Genomic DNA, 15,853 nt, shown 5'->3' with positions numbered 1-15,853 from the left:
ACTATTCAAATGGTCTGTCCATCAGAGGACAGGTCTCATGAGGCTGGAAACATGAAGAACAGCCATGGTAAAAACAACCCAGAAACTTCCATATGTACAACATTGGCAAAGCCATCCATAAAGTAGCGTCCTATCCATGTTCAGAGCATGCTGAATGAGGATGCCATCAGTATGCAGTACTCGCTCTAACCATTGGATGTTGGCATTTGAATTTGATTGAAAATTGATGTCTACAGTTATTGGGTAGGTAGAAAGGTAGGAAAGTATTCCTAGAAAGCATGTCGAAGTGGACCACTTCAGGCAGTCATGAGGCACTGCTGGCCTTCTTGTGGCCCTAACAAAATGGATGTGAGCCTAAAGGGGTGTTCACACCAAGAGCATCGAGATTACATGTAAAGTCAATGCAAACACGCGATTGACTGCTTTGCGGCGCGATACAGCGTCACACGCGACGCGATGGACGCGATGCTGCGAAAATCGCGTCAACGCTCGAGTTGAAAATATTGAATTTTTGCAGCGACATCGCGTGACGCCATTCCGCAGCAGCCTATCAGCGTTGAGATTCTCCTGACGTCGCTGACGTCGCTGTCCTGGATCACTCTTCTACAAGATGGAGGACAAATTGATCGTTGCCGTTACAGCTCACCCCGTGCTTTACGACACGTCCTGTCTCCTTTACCGGGATCGGTATAAAAAGGAGCAGGCGTGGAGTAAAGTAAGCGAGGTGGCTGGATTACCTGGTAAGTTCTGTAAATATGTATTTGTTGCGTGTTTGCAGCTATTGGTTAGCATTAGCATCGCCCCAGTTAGCGTAGCTGGCTTTCCCGTCATAAAGTTACTGGTTTACTAGATTCAACAGTTAATTTACGTGTGTTCTTGTCAGTTGATGTGTGTCGCAGGAGATGGAAGAGCCTCAGGGACAGATATATGAGGGAGAGGAGGAAGGGGACAGAGTCTAGGAGTGGGGCAGCAGCAGGGACAGCGAAGAAGTGGAAGTACTTCGCGGTCCTGTCTTTCCTCGACCCCTTTGTTGCCCCCCGTGAAACAAGCGGGAACATGGGGGCAGGGGTCGAGGAAGATTGGGCCATGGAGTACAGTGTAGGGTCCATGGAGGACGAGGGAGAGACAGCAGGCCCATCAGGGATTACCATCGGAGGTTTGTTGATGAATGAACACACACACAGAAACGACATGGAAACTAGTTTTTGTATAAAATGATAACTGACTTGTATTGATGTGTCAGTACAGATACTTTTTTCACAGCCTGCACTAAAAAAATGTCAAAATAACTTTCACCTATACCAAACCTACAAGTTAAAATGTGAAGAATGAAGGGCACTAAAACACCATTTGCTTTAAAGTGTTGTGGAGGATAGATATTGCTATGGCTAGAACAGTATGATGTATTAAATGACTGCATCTGTAAAATGCTTTATGTGCTGTAATTGTTAGAATAACCTTGACAATTAATATACTGTATGAACAAAAAAAACTAAGACATGTTTGTCACTACTACAGCCCAAGCAGATTCTGACATTGAGCCAGAGTCTGCTGGTGCTCCCCCTGATGATGGTCCAGCTGTCTCTCCCGCTGCTGTCTCTGCTGCTTCCCCTGCTGCTTCAGTGCCAAGAGGTATGTACAAGACATATTTAAGATAGTTTAATAGATAATTAATTTAAGATATTTAAACAAATATTAATTTGGATATTGAGTTACTTCTAACTATTGCATTTTTTGGACGGTAGTAGTTTCATAAAATGTTTTTTCTATTTCATACAGCGACGAAGAGGTCCAGGAAGAGAGCCAGGGAGGAGGAAAACTCCGCCGACTCCACCAACAGACGGGCGGAGTTAGAGGCTCTCGTCCTGGAAACCCTCAACGGCCTGAAGCAGCGAGCTCAACCTGCTCCCCAGCCTCCCCCCTCAGAGGATGAACTATTCCTCAAAAGCCTGGTTCCTTCCCTGGAGAAGTTGTCGCCCCATAAGAAGGCATACGTTAAATTTCAAATTCATAAACTTATTTATGAAGCTAGCACTGTTGTGCTCAATTTGGAACCTGCCGAGTAGCTATTTAGCAATGGGGCAGCAATCACTGCAGGGAACGTATCAGACTTTTGAGGAATCATTCATTTTGTTCATATGTGTCCCTGAGGCTCTTCCATACATTATTTATTTTTTTTATTGTTTTTGTACATATATATATTTTTGTTTTTTGTATGACAATTTAATTAATAAAATATAAAAATCTCAGCTGTCTTTCGTCTACTCTTACCTATAATGAACATTCTCACCAGACTTCAGATATTTGTTGCACACCCACATTGTGTACTGTAAACTTTGATTCAAGCTGTGCAGAGGTTATTCACATAAACTAAACAACTTATTTCAACCTCTTAAAACACACTGTTCCATCTACGGGACGGGTCAGAGGTTGGGAGGTAGTCACAGCATTATGTGGGACACTGACTAATCATTTACAGGACAAAACAATACCAGAATAATATCAGATGGCACCATTGATATGATAGTTAGCATATTTATCATGTCATGCACATGTTATGTTTATTGTATTGTTGCAGACATGCCAAATTAAAGCTTTATTAAAGGCAGTCCCAGATAGCGGACACCACATCAGCCACGACCATGGACACAGTGGAGACCCCAACACGGAAGCTGTTGGCGATGGTCCTGTAGGAGTCACCAGTGGCCAGGTATCTGCATCATAGAAAACATTAAATTAAGCTGAGTTGTAGCATGCAGTGATACTTTATGTGGCAGTTTATATTTTATTTAGATCAGAAAATACACAAATACATAGGCCTACAGCATGCATCAAATCCATACTCAAGACTCAAAATACAAAACAACCACAAAGACACAAATAAATGATCACATATGATATGTCATATGTGAAAGTGCTCAAGCAATCAATGCATGTAGTCTTTCTTGTAAAGCACTTTGAGCTGCACTTCATGTATGAAAAGTGCTATACAAATAAAGATCAGTATTGGTGAAAGGCGATCTGGTCCTGTTTTCCAAAAAACGGCAATAACGAGGCTCACTGCTGAAATTATGCCGGGTGTTTCGGTTTAACTGGTGACCGTGTTAACTGGTGACTTTCTCACATTACATTACGTTACGAAAAGTCAACGAGTTATCTGAACAAAACCAAACTTACATAAATGATTAGTTATTATTGTGTATTTTTAAAGGATTAAACTACAATCAATGGCTTTTTTAAGAGAGTTATGAGAAAGTCACCTATTAACACGGTAACCAGTTAAACCGAAACACCGGCTGTGAAGCAACATTTCTCAGCAAAGCAGCAGCAGCTAAATCTCCCTGTCAGTGAATATTTATTGATTTTAACACAACAATACACAGCTACTCACCGGAGACAGATGGACAGGGCAGCGGTGGTAGCAAATGTTGTTATCTCGACCATGGTTGAAGAGACAAGAAAGCAATGTTGTTGTGCTGTGAAAATGGGCGGACTCGCGATGGCGCGATGACGCGATTGTACACAAAATGGTCACGCTTCAAAACTTGAGCGACAGCGCAACAGATTTTCATTTGTCGCGCCGCAAAATCGCGTCCAACGCTCTTGGTGTGAACACGGCTTAATGAGATGTGAGCCATGTAAATTAACAAATATGGCTCACATATTCCAAAACAAATGTGGGCATTTTTGGCAAAGATGTAGAGCTGTCGGCAATGTGTTAACTCAGGAATTAAAGCAAAAACATATCTTCTGACTGACTTCTTTTTTTCCCGACCAAGCCATAACCTTTTCATAGAAAAAGGATTTAAGGTAAAACAAAGTGGAAACAGTTGAGAAAATGGCAAATTGTTCTCCTGCTGGACAAGATTATATTTCAAATTTGGACACACATTCCCATTCATTTGAATGAGAAAGTGTGAAAATCAGCCTCTTTCTCTGCTCCCAAACGCTGTGTGCGTGGCCGCCGAGTTCGCTGAAACCCCGCCCCCTACCAAGTGTCAGCTGTCAATCAAAGTCACCACCTCTACCTGAAACATGGACAGTACGTCTTTTTCTGCCGCTAGCTCGGCGGCTAACTCAGCTAACTGGCTAACTGTAGACTGTAGTGTAGCAGTGCTGTGGTGAAGTCCAGCTTTTTTCATATTAGACAAGGCAAAAGTGAAGCCTTTCCTCACACAACAGCACTTTCAAACAGTAATCCATGCCTTCATCACATCCCGGCTGGATTACTGCAATGCACTTTATTTTGGAGTCAGTCAGTCCTCCCTCGCACGTCTCCAGTTGGTGCAAAATGCAGCCGCTCGCCTCTTAACTGGAGTACGTAAGAGGGAGCACATAACGCCCATCCTGGCCTTCCTCCACTGGCTACCTGTGCACTTTAGAGTCCATTTTAAGATTCTTTTATTTGTTTTTAAATCTTTAAATGGTCTGGCCCCGCTCTACCTCTCCGAGCTCCTTCACCCCCACGCTCCTGCTCGGTGCCTCAGGTCAGCTGATCTGCTGCTCCTGGAGGTACCGAGGTCAAAGCGGGAGCTCAGAGGGGATAGAGCCTTTTCTGTAGCTGCTCCTAAATTATGGAACGAGCTTCCTTTAAATATTAGACAAGCCCCCTCACTGTCCAGTTTTAAAACTCGTCTTAAAACCCATTTTTATTCCTTGGCTTTCAACCCAGCATGAGACTCTGCTCCTGTTTTAGTGTTTTATGGTTTGTTTGGTTTTTTAGTAATTGTTTTATTGTTTTTAATTTGTTTTAAAAACAATAAACAATTATTTTAGTATTCATTTCCTGTTAATTGTTTTATGTTCCTGTGTTGTTTTATCTATTTATGTACAGCTCTTTGCTTCAGCTGTGGTTGTTTAAAGTGCTATATAAATAAAGTTGGAGTTGAAGTTGAAGTTGAAGTAGTAGTAGTGTTAGATGTAGTAACAATAACTGTCCACTAGGTGGGTTAACCACTGAGGAGCGTGGACTCGCCACTACGTCATGGAGTAGCCCTTTTTTGCAGGCTCAGAATTCAGGAAAAATGAGAGGCTGAGAAACAGTTTAAGGCTCTATCTCCACAATTCAGTACTGCATAGTTATCAGCCTTTTCACATGTTTTCTGTAACCATTTTCCAACATGTATAATATGTTTAGAAGTAAATCAATGAATTGACTTTATACGGACTTTAAAGATCACCACCGTCTGATCATTCAATCCCACCTTATTCTGAATCTTTCTACTACACACAGCAGCATCTTTATCAGCAAGTTTGGGACAAAGCAAATGAGGAAAACTGATGGCATAAGGGTGTAAGGGTTTTCTACAATATACATTTAATGATTTCTCTGTTTAACATTTGTTTTCCATTACTATATTACCACCACCTCGAATGTTATGGCTCACCTATACAGCCAATTCAAGAGTACTATCATAACAGACATATTGGAATGAACAATTTGGTCCAGGAGAGCCTAAAACCAGACATATCCATGTCAGTGTCACCCCTTATGATGACGGATGATTTGAGAGTTGTATCATGTCTTGACACATCACATGTGAGAAGACCCATTCAGACAGGTTGTGTACACGCCCTATCACACCCCCATAAAATGACCTGCAATCAGGAATGTCTGAGGGAGAAAGGAAGGACACAAACAGTCTTATTTCATTGTTGTTAAATCTGTTTCATATCAGCAGCCTTGGCTGGGATGATTTATCGTTTATATTACCCACATCTCACCCATGTTGTAGGGAGTCTGAGGGTTTGTTCTAGTGTTGTGAGGATTGTGTCTGATTTATTTACCCTTTGCTGTATTTAATATCTATGCAGCTGCATGTGAGGGCACCATTGCTTTTACAGTATTGTCAAGAAGTTCAGAAATGGAGTGGTTTAACTCATTTATTAGAAGCTGTAATTTTCCTAGCACTTCAACTTCATTTAAATTATTTTGGCATAGTTGATCTAATAAACCTTGTAATTTCCATCAATAAGAACCTAGAAATGTCACTCGATTGCACCAATTCTACAGATCAGTACATACAAGTGCCACAAACCACCAAAGCTACAAACATGATAAAGTCCTGGTCATTATCCAATATCCAATAATTCACTCATTACAAAGAGGACGTCCTGTGTCTGATGGCAACATCATTTATCCAACTACCTTCTGTTTTCTGGGGAGAGAGACAGAGAGAGCAAGTTTTTTCATTGCGTGTGTGTGTGTGTGTGTGTGTGTGTGTGTGTGTGTGTGTGTGTGTGTGTGTGTCAGAGACAAATGAGCATATTAGTTAGTCATAATTAAGGACAAGCATTAAAAAAAAATCCTCTGTTTACTTCAGAGGAAAGCAATGTAAACACAAAAATCACAAATAGAATATGAATCATGATTATTTATTAATTTCCCAGCAATGTATAATAGAATGCAGCAGATAACAAATTGAATATGAGGCAATACTGATTAAACTTTGGAGCAATATATAAATAGTTACACTTCAAAAGGAAAGCAATACCTTTGAACAGAAAAGCAGAAGCACTGTCTCAAATAATGCAGTTATACAGATGCAACATCATTAGCAACCTAGCAGATGTCACCATTTCATTTTTTGTTCATTGCATCACTTACAAAACTTTGATATGCTGCTGTTTGTTCTGCACAGGACCGAAAACACTGATGAGCTAAGACCTTATGGTGCCAGCATGCCACATGTAGTGAGACAGACACAGATACAAGTCTGGCTGATCTGCTGTCACTGGTTTGTCTCTAGAGGAGCAGTGTCTAGCAGCCTTTGGGTTAACTGGGCTCCAGCTAAGTCATGGTTCAGTCAGATGAATTAGTCCAGAGTTGTCTGCAGGGATTGGACTGTTAGTTTGTAACGCTGGGCTGATCGGGACGGCTGTACTTTGATCTGGATGAGCTGGGGATAACCCTAGTTCACACTTCAAGACAAACTGCATATGAGAGAGAGAGAGAGAGAGAGAGAGAGAGAGAGAGAGAGAGAGAGAGAGAGAGAGAGAGAGAGAGAGAGAGAGAGAGAGAGAGAGAGAGAGAGAGAGAGAGAGAGAGAGAGAGAGAGAGAGAGAGAGAGAGAGAGAGAGAGAGAGAGAGAGAGAGAGAGAGAGAGAGAGAGAGAGAGAGAGAGAGAGAGAGAGAGAGAGAGAGAAGATGTTAAGGTACAGAAATACATTAAATAGATAGAAGAAATGTGTAGAGTGTGAGTAAAACTCACCGTAAGCAGGTAACGTGAATCCATTACTGTTGATGTCTCAGTGTTCAACAAAATGCGTCTGTTAAAAACGGATTTTTAAAACAACAAATGTTGTTATATATTGTTTCAGAAACATTGGCCCCACAAGTGAAGCCCACGTGAGCTGGCTAAATGGGCCCCATTTAAGGTTCATTCAGATCTCACACAGTTGGGCCCCACCTGAAACCTAGTCAGAGTGTGTGTGTAACAGATGGTGAGATGTTTCAATCATTCCCAGCCACACAAGTCATTAGGTTAAAATAAAGCAGGCAAACATATGACAGGAAGAATATTTACATTTTAATCCAATCAAAGAGGACATTGTATTATGAATCAAATGCATATGGTGTACATCACAATACTGCAAACTAGACTCCAGCAGGTCTGCAGGCCAGTTGTCGTAAAAACTGGTGTATAAGACGAACCTTTAATGCAACATTTTTTCATTAAAAGTGAGGTGTGTCTTTGTGTCTGTGTGTCCTATTCAACAGTAAAATAGAGAGAGAGGTTGGATCTGGGTATGATTATAGGTACAGTAGACTTTTAATATAAAAGTGTTTTTCCCAGCATGACACCCCCAAGATAGACTGTGTCTTATACACTGGTTTTTACGGTATGTAATAAGCTCTGTTAATACCTTTAACAACTTTGTTTTAAATGGTAAATGTGTGTTGTATATATTGAGATAATATTTAGATATTAGGTATTAGATATTGACTGATTGTAATTTGCATGAAGTAATTTGTTGAGTACAACATGATATCTGAGACCTAATACCACAATATTAAATGGACTGTATTTATATAGCACTTTTCTACTACATGTCACATTCATCCATTCACACAATGATGACACCATACAGGGAGCTAACCTGCTCATGATATGGAGACTGTAGGTGCAGTAATCAGGAGCAATTTGGGGTTAAGTATCTTGCCCAAGGACACATGGACACGTGGATTGGAGGAGCCGGGAATCGAACAGACAATCTTCTGAGAGGTGGCTCTACCTCTTGAGCCACAGTCACCCACAGGGTACTAATACTTTTCATTTTGCTTGCATGTAAAACTGTTGCTACTAGTCTGCTATATCCTGTATGTGTGTATTTTCTGGAGATTCCCTGAAAACCCACAAAACTGTTTTTTGGAGACCTACAAGTCTGTTGTTACCAAAAAGTGATAGTGTGGGCTTCATTCCTCACACAGTGCACTTCTGAAATGAATCTAATGCCCATGCCTCTGAGCATTTTATTTTGTTAGGTATGAAGATAATAGTCTTTACAGTCCATCAATGATCAGACTAAGATCACTTATCTTATAGCAGCTTGAGTGTGGAGACATTTTTAAACTTACTTCACACTAATCCAAGATATAACTGACTATCCTGTGATAATACGGACCATCTGTAGATGTGTATGACAACTAAGATTTGGAAGTGAAGCCTGTGATTTTGGCTTTCTGGAGAACTGGTGAGTCATCTGGTGGTGGACATCCAAGCCCCTTACTGTCTTATTCATTTCATCACCAGCCACCTGCTCTCAGCTCATCTGAATTTGACTTAATGCCACCTGATTTGAAAATGAGGTTGGCGGGACTTATGATGATATTGAATGATTTGATTGAATGAGGTAGGGTTACTAGATGTTCAGCAGGAAGGTGGGACTTCCAATGATGTGGCACAATCCAGATGGACACTAGATAGGCAGGCAGGACTTATGATGATGTGACACAATCTGATTGGGGCCAAAATCTGATGACAAGTATTGTCTGAAGAATTCCTTTGTGTCTCCTTTCTGAAGTCTTCCCTCCATCCATGAAGGAGAAACCTAATTAAAGACAGTTATTGGGTCCATAGTAGCTGCCTTAAGTGTAAATAGAATTTTAAAACCGTAAATACTATTTTTAATACTTTACTGTATATATATATATACAGTCAAGCCCGAAATTATTCATACCCCTGGCAAATTTTGACTTAAACTTACTTTTATTCAACCAGCAAGTTGTTTTTTGACTGGAAGTGACACAGGCGTCTCCAAGAAGATAAAAAGACGATGTACAAAAGGCATCATTGTGGTAAAAAAAATATTTCAGTCAGCTTTAATTTACATTTGAACAAAAAGTGGCATGTCCAAAAGGGGTATGAATAATTTCGGGCTTGACTGTATATATATGTATATTTTCTGTCTAATTCATATCTGCTTTACTGGCCTGGAAAGAAGTACTCTTGCAGTGCTGTATACTGTACCAAATTGATATGATATTCAATTCAAGTTATATTAGAGATGTTAAGAGATGGATGGTGGAATTTAACTCTTACATACTGATCACTTCAAATTTGATCCATATTTACATTTGACAGCTGTAAAAACAACCCAAATATGGTACAGACACTTTTTATGAGAGGATTCTTAGACATACTGTGAGGGTGTAGAATATGAATGGTATTTAAAGGTTTAAAGAATCAATCTTGTTAGCCTACAGTATGTGTTGGCCTGAGTCTGTCCACTGAGTGGCTCCTCTGTGAATTTCTACACTTTCACTGAAGAATGTTGAGACATGAAGCACTGGAAGAACAATCCAACTTTGATGTATTACAGCCTAAATGAATCATCACTGTTGTAAAGCTGCACCCTTCGTGTCGCTAAATAGCCTACGGCTGTGAAGCCCCTGAGACGGGATGTGTTCTCCCCTGTCTCCCACACAAGGTCACTCAAAACAACATTCTTCTTTTTTTTCTTCAAATATTGTCATTTTATAGCTGTACTGTCATCAAGCTTCTCCAGAACAAGGAGCTGGCTCACATTCACAACTACGGGAAATAAAGATCCAGTTTACACTTCAACATGTGATCTGCATCTGAATATCTTATCTGGAAAAGGAAATGCAAGGTGTGCACATAGGAAGCATGACCAGATTAGCCAGACCACATGTGTTGGTGAGAGGAAAAGGCCAATATTTCCATTTGTACACAACAAACATCATAAACTAATAATCATGACATTCACTAAATCTACATGTATACTGTCTGGAGGAGGCACTGTTTGCATTTAAATCTAGCAGTGTTGGGCACGTTACTTTCAAAAAGTAATTAGTTATAGTTACATTTACTTCTCCCAAAAAGTAACTGAGTTAGTAACTGAATTAATCCATTATAAAAGTAACTAGTTACCAGGGAAAGTAACTAAAGCGTTACTTTAAAAAATAATAATAAAAAAAAAAAGTATATATATGTCTGTGTTTTTGGCCACAAGTTTTGTAGTGGCGTGTGCCGTTGAGAGATGCTTCATTTGGTTAGAGTTGCTTGTAACGGATGTGGACAAATACTTCGCTCTGATACATAATGTACATTTCACATGTATGTTCCTGCCTTTTACCTCAAGGAGATTAAAGTAGCGTCTGTACTTCCAGTTTAAAAACGCAACCTTTTCCTCCAAACTCGCCATTGCTGCAGCTTCTGGTAGTGTGTGTGTGTGAGGCTGCTGTGTGCATGTGTGTGTGTGTGTGTGTAAACACTGTTTGGCCTCTGATTGGCTTTCCATGAAATCTTACTCTGCCTTAACCAATCATCATCACGGTTGTCCCGCCCCTCCCTTCTCCCGTTCCCCTCTCCAAAAAAAAAAAATCCGACTTTGCAGCTTTTGTGGCTGAGAGCAAAGTTGGATGAGAACAGGTTCACTGAGTAGATTAGCTTCAGTTTGTAATGTGCCTCATTTAATTAAGTAACGTAACAGCGTTGTAACGATGGAAATAGTAATTAGTTACATTACCGAATACTGAAAAAAGTAACGCCGTTTATCTAAACAGCGTTATTCCCATCACTGAAATCTAGTAATACTAGCGGCGGAACCAAGTCTGAACACGGTATTCAGAAAAGCACAAATTGTGTATTCGTACAAAAGTTTATGTAAAAAGTTTATTAAACATGTTTTCAGGAAGAAAAAAAAATGATTCAAAACTAAAATGATTTGTACTGTGATATCCACAGGGCTTGTTTTCTTTGTGGATAGCAGTGTACCATGCTGATCAGAACTTTTGCATTTGAAATGACCTACAACTTCAGAAAAAACAACTTTATTTACACTAGCTAGATGATAAAGTACAGCAAATGTGAGTTTATGGACATGTGCATGCATGAACCCACTGACGGAAGTGATGAGAACAGAAAAAGATGTGATGAGTGAGGGGTGGGACTGTGAGGTGACGTCACTTGTTGAGTGATGATCTTGATGGCATCAGCTGGAAGCAACGCCAAGCTGCAGCACACCAAAAAACTTTCTTGACAGTATTATGTATGAAACTGCCAATCAGATTAAGTATTTACTTATTAATTAATTGAAGGAGTCAGAATGCTGTTCCAGATTGTTCTGGCCCACTTTAAGCCCTGATTTCTTTACAGGGGATTTGAACAGGAAGACTTTTTTTTTGATCAAGGTATTTTTATTTAGTTTCACAAGTTATAGTGTACAATTTAACATAGAAAAACCAAACCGTAAATCACATCCACCCCCCACAAATACCAGACATACAGAGTTCACAGCATGAAATACATAGTTCAATATACAGAACTCATATAGCCAGATAACAAAAAACAAACAACAACAGAAAAAAAGAAATACAATAATAAAGATGACTGAGAATAACAACAGAGGTTTACAGTGCTATATTGTCTGCCTCCATATCTTCAACAAACATTAAGAAAGGCTGCCATATGTTATAAAATTTTCTAGTAGACCCCCTGATTGTGTATCTGATCTTCTCCAATTTGATATGGTACATGATTTCCCTAACCCAATGACTGTATGTTGGAGGTGTTGGGTCCTTCCATTTCAATAATCATTCAAAGATCAGTCTCCTAGCTAGGAGAGAGCAGAAAGCCACCATTATTCTTTCCCACATCTCCAGATGGGAGTCTGTCTGAGTTACACCAAAAAGTGCAATGAATGGAGACGGTGCAAGCCTTTTCGCAAAGATCTTAGAAAAGGTCTCAAAGATGGGCTGCCAGAAAGCGCAAAGCTTTGGACATGTCCAGAACATGTGTAGGAGAGTGGCTGGATCTTGCCCGCATCTATCACAAGCAGGGTCTATATCAGCATTGATCTTAGAGAGTCTAACTTTAGACCAGTGCAGACGGTGTACAATTTTTAACTGAATGACAGCATGTCTAAGACAGATGGAAGATGAAAAAATTCCCCGTATTATTTTGTGCCAAGTGTCGTCTGTGATTTGCTCATTTAAATCTGTCTCCCATTTATTTTTGAGGAGGTCCAAAGGCATCACGTTATGTGAATATATTTCGTATATTGTGCTAATAGTTCGTTTTCTGACTAGTTTACAATCAAATATTGAGTCCAACAGGCCAGTTGGAGGACGTAAGGGAGAACATATCAAGTTTGAGAATACAAAATTCCGAAGTTGCAGGTATCGATAAAAATGTGATTTGGGAATGTGATGTTTTTGTACCAACTGTTCAAAGGAGGCAAAGCTACCATCAATATATAGATCAAACAGTGATACCATACCTCTTCTGGACCACATATCAAAGACCCCATCTATTAATGATGGGACAAACATATGATTCAATGCAATTGGTGCAGCCTGAGATAGATCTGTAAGTGCAAAGGATCTTTAAATTGGTTCCAGATCTTGATTGAGTGCAAAACAACAGGGTTAGAGGTAAAGTTAGAAATGGGCTGACTAAATGGCAACTTAGAACACAGTAAGGCTGTTAAAGAAGTGGAATTCACAGATGCCCCCACCAGGTTTAGCCATTCAGTGTCAGTGTTATTATTATCGTTATCCATCCAATATAACAGTACTTGAATGTTAACCGCCCAATAGTAATACAAGAAATTAGGGAGTGCCATTCCTCCCATTGAGCGAGGTCTCTGAAGTACATTTCTTTTTATCCGGGGCGGCTTTTTGTTCCAAATGAAACTTGATATCTGATTATTTAATTTCATAAAAAAAGACTTAGTTTAAAAGATGGGAAGGCACTGAAATATATATAAAAACTTGGGCAGTATATTCATTTTTACTGTATTAATTCTTCCACCCAGAGAGAGAGGCAGGGGATCCCATCGTTCAATAGCCTGATTTAAATTTGATAGGTAGATAACAGGGGCTGATAGTTAGCAGCATAAAGATCTTTATGTTTATCTGTGATCCATATGCCGAGGTATTTGAATTTTTTGGGGCTAATTTTAAAGGGGAGTGAATTTAAGGATGTCTCATCATTACTAGTGCCGACAGGCATCAGCTCACTTTTTTGAACATTGACCCTGTAGCCGGATAGTTTGCCAAATTCTGTTAGTAAGACCATTAACTTAGGAAGACTCAAAAGGGGTTGTGATATATATAGTAGCATGTCGTCCGCATAAAGCGAGACTTTGTGCTCCTCCCCTGCTCGGTGAATTCCTCTGATATCTGTATTTTGCCTCAGAGCTAAAGCTAGTGGTTCCATTGCAACCGCAAAAAGAAGCGGTGACATGGGGCATCCCTGTCTTGTACCATGTTTAAGCTCAAAAAAAGGGGACAAATTATAATTAGTACGAACAGCAGCCATTGGAGAAGTATATAAAAGTCTGATCCATGATATGAATTTATTTCCAAATCCAAACCTCTCTAGTGTGCTGAAAAGATAGCCCCACTCCACCCGGTCGAACGCCTTTTCAGCATCAAGTGAGAGGACGACCTCCAGCACACCAGGTGGAGAGGGGCTATAAAGGATGTTAAAAAGGTGTCTGACGTTGAAAAAAGAGTAATGATTCTTAATAAAGCCTGTCTGGTCAGGCGATATAATGCAAGGAAGAACACCTTCCAGCCGGCGTGCCAGAACCTTGGCAAGGATTTTTGCATCCGTGTTAAGGAGAGAAATTGGGCGGAATGAATTGCACTCTAGAGGGTTTTTCCCTTTTTTGAGAATTACAGAGATTACTGCTTGGCGCATGGTCAGAGGTAAGGTCTTAAGTGAAAGTGATTCTTCAAAAACTGACATTAGTAAAGGGGCAAGTTGGTCTGAGAATTTTTTGAAGAAATCTGTCGGATATCCGTCCGGCCCTGGAGACTTGCTGCTTTGCATAGATCTGATTGCATACATTATTTCCAGGGCCGAGAAGTCTTTCTCCAATGAATCAGCTATGTTTGGGTCTACGGATGGAACATGTAGGGATCTTAAAAAATCCTCCAACACGGAGGGTGCAGTTGGACATTCTGATGTGTATAATACTTGATAGAAATTTTGAAAACAGGAGTTAATTTTGAGGCTATCTGTACACTTTGAACCCTGTTCATCATTGATTGCAGGTACAGTCTGATTGGCAGTTCTTTGACGTAACTGATGTGCGAGAATACGTCCAATTTTTTCCCCATGTTCATAGCATCCGTGTCTAGATTTGGAAAGGAGATATTCCGCCTGTTGCGTTGACAGGATATCAAATTCGGTCTGCAAAGACAGACGTTTTTTCAGTATGTCAGGAGATGGTTGATGGCTGTATAACATATCTAATTCCAGTATTTTATCTGTTAGTTCTTTAAGGCGCACTGTATTTGTTTTCTTCTTATTAGCGCAATAAGAAATGATTTGGCCTTGTAGATAAGCTTTTAAAGATTCCCATATAGTTGAATGTGACATTCCTGGTGTTTGATTAGTAACAAGAAAAAATTGTATTTCAGATTAAATAAAGTTGGCAAAAGACTCTTCTGATAAGAGAAGAGGATTGAGTCTCCAAGGGCGGTAGCTATTTTGTGTGTTTTCGTGGTCAGCAGACCGTGATCTGAAATGACTATGGCATCATAATCACACTTAGTTACAGAAGATAGAAGTCTTCTATCCAGGAAAAAAGTATCTATGCGAGAATAGCTCTTATGCACTGGGGAGAAAAAGGAGTATGCTCTAGCAGAGGGATTACGAAATCGCCATACATCCACTACACCATATGTTTTAAGAAAAAGCTGGATTGTGTGTCCCGATTTAGACAAGGACGTCTTTTTGGAGGAACTGCGATCTAAGGTAGGGGAAAGTACACAATTTATATCGCCACCAAGGATAAGATGGTGTGATGTCATGTTTGGTAGACGAGAAAAAAAATTTGAAAAGAATTCTGGAAATGAAAAAAGTTGCCCTGTCACAATAATGTAGCACCCTGCAGAATCAGAATTGACATTAGTCATTGTAAATGGTGTATTTTTATCAATGAGGATGGCTGCCCCCCTAGTCTTTGTGTGGTAATTAGAATGATAAACTTGTCCTGACCATCCTCTTTTTATTCGGAACAGGTCTGTTGTGCGCAAGTGCGTCTCCTGAAGAAACGCAATATCGGTCTTAAGTTGTTTTAAGTGTGTAAATACCTTTTTTCTCTTAATTGGATGGTTAAGTGACTTCACGTTTCAACTCACAAAGTCCACTGATGAGAGTCCACCCAGCCCTCTAGTAGAATTAGGATCAGTCATAACCTACTGAGTAAGAGATTTAGTGCACTTGAAATTTACATCTGGCTGAGCAAATAGAAAGGAAGAAAGGCATACATAAAATAAATACAAGAAATAAACAAGTCTGGTATAATCCCACGCTCCCCCACCCCACCTAGTGCCTAGAGAAACAAGGCGAACATGGTACCCCTCAAGAACAAA

The 15,853-nt window shown here is 40.0% G+C and overlaps 1 protein-coding gene across 1 annotated transcript; it reads left to right on the top strand.

Moving 5' to 3' along the window:
* The first annotated feature begins 610 nt into the window (after positions 1–610).
* On the top strand, positions 611–2,066 carry LOC128378531 (transcription factor Adf-1-like). The gene is made up of 4 exons (XM_053338094.1): positions 611–740; positions 884–1,156; positions 1,519–1,632; positions 1,780–2,066. Exons 1-4 carry the CDS (start codon positions 611–613, stop codon positions 2,064–2,066), a joined length of 804 nt encoding a protein of 267 aa, XP_053194069.1.
* Positions 2,067–15,853: the final 13,787 nt, after the last annotated feature.

This window comes from Scomber japonicus, chromosome 18, assembly GCF_027409825.1.
Source record: "Scomber japonicus isolate fScoJap1 chromosome 18, fScoJap1.pri, whole genome shotgun sequence".
NCBI classification, from domain to species: Eukaryota; Metazoa; Chordata; class Actinopteri; order Scombriformes; family Scombridae; genus Scomber; species Scomber japonicus.
The sequence above is the reverse complement of the archived record's forward strand: the minus strand, read 5'-3'. Positions and strand labels throughout refer to the sequence as shown.

Bases quoted from the DNA above. Each gene is read 5' to 3' on its own strand.
- LOC128378531 (XM_053338094.1), top strand. From the start codon at position 611: ATGGAGGACAAATTGATCGTTGCCGTTACAGCTCACCCCGTGCTTTAC. The intron at 741-883 runs GTAAGTTCTGTA...TGTTCTTGTCAG, and splicing joins CGAGGTGGCTGGATTACCTG to TTGATGTGTGTCGCAGGAGA. The intron at 1,157-1,518 runs GTTTGTTGATGA...TCACTACTACAG, and splicing joins ATCAGGGATTACCATCGGAG to CCCAAGCAGATTCTGACATT.